Below are 9,527 nucleotides of genomic sequence, written 5' to 3'. Positions count from 1 at the left end.
AAGAGTTTGCCTAAGGCAATCTCTTCCTTTGACTACTGGAGATCTTAACACCCTGCTGCTCCGCTTTCCCCAGCCCCCCCGTCTCACATTCATTAGAAACACACACTTTCTCCCCCCACCACCTCCCTCCCTTACCCCAATTTTTCTTTTTTTCACCCTAGAAACTAAATCCAGTCTAGACAGTTCCCTGGGTTCAGACCTGTAATCAAAGACGAAGAGCTGATTAAAGAGAAATCATTCCAAAGTTCAGCATAAATAATTCCTGAGTGCTGACGTAGGTTTTAAAAGGCTTATTTATAGATCGATCGGAGATTAATGAGCTGTGACGAAGGGGCAGGACGCTGATGCACAGAGCCTGCAGCGCGGGGCTGGCCGGCTCGGGGCTGCCCCAGCAGCCAGGCGCCTGCTGCGAGGGGAGGGCACTGGGAAGGGATGGAGGGACCACACCGCCTGCTTTTCAGCGGGTTCATGGGCATCTCCAGCGCCACTCCACAAGGGAAGCTAATGGCAAGAAGCACTGAGGCCAGGAGTGGGGCCAGCTCCACCCGTGCAGGGGCTCCTTCAAGCCCCCAGTCTCACTTGCCGCTGAAGGGTATTTTGCATGCCAGCATTTTGAGTACCTGAAAACTTCTGCAAAGGGCCAAGTGAACACAGAGGTGCTCAAACAAGTGTTTGCACCTACGAGGAGCCAGAGATGAGGACTATAAAAACCAGCTTCAGCTTCAGCCATTTGCCCTCCCATGGCTGGGGGACTTGGTGGAAGCACAAGGCCACCCAGACCACCCAAAGGCATCCGCGTGGGCACCATTCAAGGGGTTGCTCAGGACTGGGCACAGGGCAACCTCCAGCTGGTCCTGCCGCCACCTCCAGCCCTCGGGGAGGAGGAGCAGAGCTGTAGCTGAAGGCTGCTCTGCCTCACTTGCAGCACTCTGCATCTCCATGCTGCGGTACCCTACACATCCATACGTGAGGAAGGCTGCTCCCATGACGTGTCCTCCTCTGGCTGGGTCAGAGCCACAGTCTGCTGCCCTGGGAGGAGAATCTCCCTTACAAGGACAGGGGCAAACAGCCCATGGGAGATAACACTGAGCACCTCCAGCCCCTGCACCACGCAGCGGGTTCTGCACAAAAGCCTTTGGAGTTGCCACGTCCATCCCTGTTTCTGGTGTCTGCCCAGTGGCTACAGACCAACGCACCGGGACGCGGCGGATGCCAGTGATGTGGGTTAAATAAGCAATGCCCTCGTACAAAAAGTGTTTGTCATCCACTCTGCAATGCCTCTGACCACAGTTTCCTGACCTTCTCATCGAGTAATTTCGAGGCGAATCTGCAGTTTTTCAGCTGCTGGTTTTGAAATACGATTTCTTAAACATCTATCTGTGTCTGACTGCAGAAGCAAGCTCCCTGGCTTTTGTTAGTCATTGTTTCACTGCTTGTTTCATTCTTAGGATCTCAAATTAAATTTTAAGCGCGTTTTTCAAGGTAATAAAAATAAGCTTAGGCATATATTAGTGAATAAAGATCCATTTGTAGTAATTTCCTGTAATAAAGCCCATATGTTTTGTTTTTGTAAAATAAGTGCCAGAGAATAAATTTTTTTTCCTAAACTGAGGAAAATTCATCAGACAAGAGAAGGCAAGTTAATTTAAAAGAAAAAAAAAAGCAACATATTAAGGGGCAGCCTACTGCCACTGGTTATTCCTCCAAAAATAATCAAAAACCAAATTTATGTGAGTTGTCTTTTCATTCTCAAGACAAAAAAGTGTCTGGGGACGCATTCAATTGCAACCCCAATTCCGGAAGAATGAGTCCAGTGCACAAGGGAGGTAGAAAAATATAAAAAACACAGACAGAACGATGAGAATCTACTCTAAATAAACTATTTCTTTGCCTTTGGAATAACCAACAGTGGAAAATTACCTAATTACCAAAACAATCTTGTTTCAGTGCTCATTAAAATCAAAACAGTGTCAGACTTTTTGCCAACTGTCTTATCTCACTTCATCAGCAATGATAAAAAATGTACATAAATCCTCTAATTTCTCCCTAAGTGCACGAGCCAATACTTCAGCAAAGAGAAGAGAAACAAATTTAAAAAGCAGATAAAGTGGAAAGAGTCTTCTTCTGATGCATGAGCTGCAATTTCCATCGTGCACATCCAGCCCCAGCAGAGCACTCCACTCCCGTGGACCCCCAGGGAAGCTGCTCATGGATCAAGCCTGCAGAGCCTCACCACCGAGCCTCTGCCTTACCGCCGTGACCTCGTTGTGTCTGTAAGAGCTATGGAGCAACTTGGCATGGGGCCCGCTGGAGCAGCGACCAAAGGTGATGCACCTGGAGACGAGACTAAAGACCAGGCACATCCGTGTTTCTCAAGCTGGCTTTCCTTGCTGCTCCAGTTGCTCTGTGTCTCCCGACGCAGGATGTGATCATGCAAGGAGGGAAGTTATGCTACAGGCTTGCAGCAGCTTTTCCACCCTCCTCAACTCAGGGTTGAATTTCTCTGCTGTGAGGTCATCTCTGCAGGAGCTCAGCTTTGCTGCTCGGCAGTACCTGGTCTCTCACTGAGCTCCCTCCCCACTAACCTGTTTGAAATAGTGCAGAGCAGGAAAAGAAAAGAAATCAAAGCAGTCAAAACTACCTTCCTAAAGCCACGTATTTGCTCCTGCAATACATACCCAACCTCACAGAGTACCAGGCTGGAAGGGACCTCAAGGATCATCTAGTCCAACTTTTGTGGCACCAGTGACCCTTTAAGCAAATAAGGATGATAACGGCCAGGTCGGATGTGAAGTAGGTGAGATGGGTCAAGCATCTATCCCAGGGCTGCTCTCCTCATAGGTATGAAAACGTCTTAGGAGGAAGAGAGAATTGACGATGCTTTATCCCCCTCCACCAAACCCCCTGGGCTGATGGAGTGGATCCCCCTGCCAAAGGTAGGACCAAGCACACAGCTTCAGGAAAGGACTTCTGACTACAGATCTCAAGCAAAGGCTGGATCCACCCAGGTATGCTGATGGACATGCCAAATCCTGACTCTTTCTGGGATTTAAAAGCATCTGCTATTCTCAAAACCTCTCATGGACCAGCTCAGCCCCACACAAGGGGCCAGTTTCGAGGGTTTATGTTGAGCACCACTAACTGTGCCCACGTAATCTCTTGGCTACTGATGCACTGAGCGTGGCACAGCACCAGGCCCCCGACACTGGTTTAAGAACTTGACTGCTGCAGCATAACACATCATGTCCTTTATGGCCCAAACGACTCTTGATTGCTTCCATACGCCAGGAACACCACGTCCAGTGGGAGCCATCACCAGCAAACCTTTGTAATCAGAGCTGTCTCAGGGTCCTCTGGAAAATCTGAGTCAAGGCACGTGTCTTTTGTTCTGCACAAGCACGGCTAAAGAGCAAGGTAGGGCCCAGGCTCAGAAATGACTGGGAAGGGAGAAGAAGACAATAACACCCATTGTGGAGATGATGCAAAGCTAAGAACAGTGATTGAATTCCACGCGTAAGGGAAACATTATCTCATAGGTGAACAGGCAGCTTAATGCTGTGTGTGCTTTTCTCTCAGTGATGCATCACTGGATTAGACATTTGGGTAAAAGCAGAGAAAATGAGGTTAGAAGAGATGACCCCATCTCCTCAAATGAAATCACAACACACTGCCAGATGCCAGTTGTTCCACCTCTTTCTGGAGATAAGCGGAGGAGTTAATCTCTGCCAAATACAGCTGCACACTTGGGTTACATGAGGTTAGTTTCTCATTGGCTTCAGAGCCGAAGAAATCCGTGGCTGCATCACTTGGCCTTTCAGTGACGGTAACTGAAAGCTATCCCACATCCACCGCTGAGTCATGTTTGCTTTGGAGACCTACTAAGCTACTCTGTTATCAGACGGGGCGCTGACAACACCATATTGCCATGCCATAATCTTGTCCACTTTACATCCAAAAAGCCACCATTTGGCCAAGAATAGAGCCTGAACTCCAGTCACCCAAGCAAAGTCTTCCCAGATTTGGTGGTTTTGTACAATGATGGGGAGGGGGGTGTTTGTTTGATTTTACAGTATTGCCTCTCCTTTTTTTATTTCTTTTTTGTTGTTGTTGTTCTGTAAAGACAACTGGTCACAAGGGAAACCACTATACATGCGCACTAGATGGTGCATCTGCAATATATCCTCCTGACACAGAACTTTCCTCTCTTAGACGAATTCCTGGGTAGCACCATGAAAGGTCAAAAGCCGTGCACAGAGGCGGCTCCTGTTTTGCCTCCCTCCTCACAGCCCCAACACCAGACACGTGAAACAAATCCCGATGGCCTGCCATCACAGCTAAACCAGTGAAGGCAACCAAAACAGAAGTTTATCACAGCTCAAGATCTCCAAGTCTGCTGTTGACTACAGAAGCAGAAGTTATTTATTCTGCAATAAAGAACAGCATGTTCCTGTAGATGTAATCACAATTTACCCTGGACCCTATCAGACACACATGAGATGATTTTCTGGTGTTTGTTCTTGGTCGACCTTGCAGATCCAGGACCAGAGCTGGCCCACAGCTCTGCTCCCCACAGCTCCCCAGAGCCAGCACCACTGATACTGGGTAATGTGGCGGTGCCCGATAAAGTGGTAACAGCAAAGGTGTCTGAAAGCCCCCTCTGGCCTACACCAAAGATTCCCCGCTCCTGATCTCCAGCCTGGCAGATAGTCGAGCCTGCACATCCTTAATTATCTGTTGCCTACATCACTCAAAAGACTGTCCTGAGGCTGCTTACACAGATACTTTATGCAACAGCTACTTGAACAGAATTGTTTGCAATTTTAAATGTGGAATTGGCCTGCAAGTCTAATTAACTCTCCTGGTGGAGTCATCAGAGAGTATTGGCTAAAACTGGCACCTCTTTCCCCTGATTTCTGTTTCCCTTTCCAAAGCAAACATGGGAAGATGAATTTTAAGATCCCTTCAATATCCATTGGCTCTGGATTGCCTTTTCTTTCCTTCTTTGTGTTGTTTTTTTAGCTAGGCAGCTTTGAGCTTCGCTTGGAGAGAGACACGGCTAAGTACTAGAAACCTTCTGGCACTCACTTCCTTACAGCCCTGAGAGCTCTGTAAGAATATATAGAAACGCAATTAGAATAACCCCCCGGGGTTTGTGTTTACATGGCTTGTTCCATTCTTAACATCTAAGTGTTCTAGGATTGTTTGCCAGTTGAGGAAAACACAACTACTTCTTGGAGAGTAACAGGCTAAAACAATTCCTAGCATATATGGACCTTAAGCCCACACCGTGGGCTCCTCCACAGTGGTGGAAGAGCCTGGCCAGCGCTCAGGTACTTACGTTGACTTCCCGCAGATCTTCCTCTGGTACCACTGCTTGCAGTTGGTGAAGTACTTCCTGTTCGTGCCGATCAGCTTCTGCACCGCACACACGTTGGGGCTGTGGGAAACGACAAGGCAGAAGAGGGTCTGGTAAGCCTCCGTCCCTTTGGTGCTGACCCCCAGCATGGAGCCAGACCCCACCTGACAGCGTCTGAACAGCCCTGCTGGGGTTGCAAGGGAGAAAACTTGCTCGATCTGAGTGTACAATGACTATCATGAAGAGGACGGAGCGGTGAAAGAGATCTCTCTTCACTCTGCCAGAGTATCTTTTTCTTCACTGAGTGTCTAATCTTGACCTTTTTCCATGTTCCACCTCCCACCAACATACAAAGAGATTGACAAACACTGCTTTGGTCAGTATTTCTACGATGAACAGCTACCAACATCTGGGGATCCCAGCTGAACCCTGAAAAAGTTATGCAATAATTAAAATCCTTCCCCCAACCCCCCATTATTTTATTGTTTAGGACATAAAGAAGGACAGATATTTATCAGCCCATGGACTGACTTGTACCAAAACCAGAAGAGGTTCTTTTGCTGTATAGAATCAGTCGATTCTGGACAGAGATGCCGAGCTGCTGCTGTGGCAAATGAGCAGCAGCACTGCCTGCTCTGGTTTCAACACACCAGGTATGACAGCGCAGACTAAGAGGGGCTGTATCAGCCCATAAGGTACCGAGAGCTCCTTCCCAACTGCAAAAGCAGACGGCTGGCCACTGAGAGCTGACTGCAGCCTCTCAGCTTTCTAAGAAGTGGTGTCACTGCGAGCGAAGGTGTGGTCCAACAGGAGCTGGGAGTTCACTCGCTGCTGGTTTGGCCAGCACAGCATCTTCCCGCTCAGCCTGGCTCACCATCTCTGTAGTTTGTGGCCAGCAGCCCTGGCCAAGGATGTGGACAAGGCACGGTCAGTGCATGAGATGCAATTTAAGGAGCTGAGTTTTGAGGCCACCAACTGCCTCTGGACTTAAGCCAGAGGTGTAGCAAATGACCAAGCAAGCTGAGGATGCTCAGCCCAGCTGAGACTGGATTCCCAACACCAGGATCATGCGCCCCAGGTGTGGCAGCAGCACCAAACGTACCCATGGTATTAGCTGCCATGGAGATGGAGGGAAAACAACTAATTAAGCAAAAACCAGAAATCATCACTTCAGCCCATCAGAAGTGTTCTGCACCATCCAAGGCAGAGTCTGCGCGTGCACGAATGAAACTCAGGATGGGGCCTGGAGATGCTGTTGTAAAGGTCTTGTTGATCAGTTGAGGAAAACAGACAGCAGCATGTTTCATGCTGGGTTTGACTGAGACACTGCCCGCTTGCCTACCAAAATGAACAAAAGCAGAGTTTACAGACTGACAACCACATCTTCCTGCGGCCGTCCTTCCTTTTCACCGGCATCCCAAATTCATCTCCCTCCAAGACAGGCCAGTCTGCCCATCATTAGCAGGAATTGAGGGTCTCCTATAGGATGGCCAACTCCAGCGCCAGTCTCAGCGGGCGCCTGGCTTGCCTTCAATGAGCTTTTGTGGAAGTGGCTGCCACAGGGCCCTGCAGAGGCAGGATCTGACCCTGGTGGCCATGGCACCTTCGTCCTGCCCTGAGGGGAAAGTGAGAGCTGTGGGACCTGGGGGAATCAGGCCCACCATTTCCCTCATTATTGCCATATCCAGTCATGGTGGTTTGTTTCTCATTTAATTCCCTTTCTATATATAAGGCGAGGAACAAGAAGAAAGAATCCACTGAAAAGAAGTTAGAAATCACAAAGCCAAACTTTCAGCTGGTGCAAACTGGCCCAGGCTCAGAAATTTCCATGCCAAATCATCGCTTAGAGAGATGTCTGTGCTCTCTGACTCAGCCCACCTCGGCTACCCCAGCCCTGCCGCGCCGAAATGTGGTTCCAATTACATCGAAATTCCAAACCTTGCCTCGGTTCCAGCGTCTGGCTGACGGCAGTGGACAATCCCTCTAATATTCATCTTGACAAGCCTGGCTACTGAAGGGCTTGTTTGATCATTTCCCTGTATCCCCGGGAGCAGCCTGCCAAGAAAACCCTTACTCCTTCAGGACAGCATCGAACCCGGCACTGCCCTGCTCCCCGCTCCCAGATCAGCAGGACTGCTGCTCCCTCCCTGACTTAGGGTTGAAAACTTCTTCCCAGTTTTTCCTCAGTGTGGAAAAATCCGCCCCCCCCCCCCCACCCCCCCCCCCCGCCCCCGCCATATTACCTAACTTTAACATACCCTGGAAGGATGAGGTGAAAAAACCCCCCCCCCCCCCCCGCCCCCAGGGCTGTGTTATCAGTGATTCCCACCGGTAGGCTGTAGTAGCAGCTCCCTGCGGTGCGTGTTCTGGTCCTCTGCCCAGTCTGGCTTAAAATGAATTTGTCAACACTCTCCCCTCTCCTCGTTGGAGTTCATCACCTCTGCCATGCCGTTCCCAGCCAGCCGCGCTGACTCAAGGATAAAACTGCCTATTGTTCCCCTTCAGCTGAAGCCTTCCACTGGGCAGGCAGCAGCTGGATGCTGTTGGGACAGGGGCTGCCCTTTGAGAAGGGGCAAAGAAGAGCAGGACCTACCGAACAGCCCCAGCTACCTGCCATGACTGTGCCTGCAAAGCTGGGAGGGTTTGAGGAGACCACTGCTAGATTTTTATCTGCAAATGTTAATGCTCCTTATATACTTCTCAGCTCCTCTCCCAGACTTCAGCTGAATCGCTCAAAAAAAAATAGTTAATTAAGATGTACAAGTTCTGCTGCAGAGCCAAGCTCTGCCACCCAACTCGCTCTCGGCTCAATAGGAGCATTGATGGCCTGGGGGGGATGCTCGCAGCAGAAAGGGTGGCAGCCCTGGTTGCACATCCCTCCTGAGCTCCCTCCTGCAAGCAAAACAACACGCCTCACATCCCAGAGCTCGGTAGCTGTTTTTGTGTTGCTGTATCTCTTTGGCATGTCATTAATCAACGTTGCAAATTCAGTTGATGTATGAAAGTTAGCTCGGTGTAAATTGCTGTCTCCATCAGAAAGGGACCAGTGAGCCGTGTGCTGTGCTCAGCTGCCCTGGGTTTATCTCAGCACAACTTCACGTCATCTGGAAACCCGGGCACACTAATTCCTTACATCTCCCACAGATCTCGGGCACCAGCGTGGACCACAACCGCAACTCACCCTGTGCCTCTTGATTGCGTGGGAAGTGACAGGCTTCTCTCTGCAGAGATGAGGGCACTGATTTACACCAGGACTGCACTCACTTACCCAGTCCAGGCGAACTTCTGCCTCAGGGCTATCAGCAGCCCTGGAGACTGACTGACTTTCAGATCACGTAGAGATGAAGAGCAAGACTCACTCTATTTGTACATAAGTCCCTGTAGTTCTTTCACTATTGAGATTTTGCAGGTAGACCTCAGCGCAGAATTCTGTACCTGATGAGACGTATAAACAGCAAAGCCCTTTTCCTAAATACTGACCTGGATCCCTGCCAGATAATGAATCAAACTGCAATACTTAAGTCTTGGGAGGTTTTTAAAAGCATTTCATGACCCTGCCTTCAGCAATCCAGCAAATGGAAGCTACAGTCCACTCCAGTCACCAACGTGAGAGACAGATGCCAGCTGAGAGGTCTGTCATCCTTTCGCCCTTCCTCATTCCCAATACATTTGAAAATCAGTGGTAACAACTATTAACATGGGGTTAGTTCGCTGCCTGTCAATGAAGACTCAAACTACTCAGTCCATAACATTGTCCACCCAGCAAGAGGGGTCTATGTGCACCTTTTTTTTTTTTTTTTGATATTCCTTCTCTCATAAGGTTTGTGAGTAAATAAGTGATTGTTTTTGTCAAGCAAACTTTCAAGACTTACTGGGGGGTCCAGACAAAGCGTAAGTCAGTGCTTACTCCACAGAGACTCTCCTCTGCCATTGACTCATTCATGAAAGCCAGAATTCTTTACACAACATGTTAACCAGTTTCTAATCAGAGCATTTTTCCCCCTCTTTGTCCTTAGTGGGGACAGACCAATAAAGAACCTCTGAGGGGTCTAAAGTGACATCTGCAATTTTAAGCATCCTGAAAGAAAGGAGGAGAAGTTACCCGCGGAAGAAAGAAAATAAGTTACTCGAGGATGAGAGACCAGGTCGTTACCTGCAGCAGGCAGCCCCA

The 9,527-nt window shown here is 49.1% G+C and overlaps 1 protein-coding gene across 1 annotated transcript in view; it reads right to left on the bottom strand.

Moving 5' to 3' along the window:
* The window catches only part of TGFBI (transforming growth factor, beta-induced, 68kDa), a gene marked incomplete at its 5' end in the record, with an annotated part of 17,047 nt that extends 11,610 nt beyond the window's left edge, over positions 1-5,437 (bottom strand). Inside the window, one exon of the mRNA XM_010134060.1 lies at positions 5,339-5,437. Coding sequence (XP_010132362.1) covers positions 5,339-5,437 — 99 coding nt within the window. The remainder of the gene's footprint in view (positions 1-5,338) is intronic.
* Between the last annotated feature and the right edge of the window lie 4,090 nt (positions 5,438-9,527).

Source organism: Buceros rhinoceros, unplaced genomic scaffold, assembly GCF_000710305.1.
Source record: "Buceros rhinoceros silvestris isolate BGI_N320 unplaced genomic scaffold, ASM71030v1 scaffold6434, whole genome shotgun sequence".
Lineage (NCBI taxonomy): Eukaryota > Metazoa > Chordata > Aves > Bucerotiformes > Bucerotidae > Buceros > Buceros rhinoceros.
The sequence above is the reverse complement of the archived record's forward strand: the minus strand, read 5'-3'. Positions and strand labels throughout refer to the sequence as shown.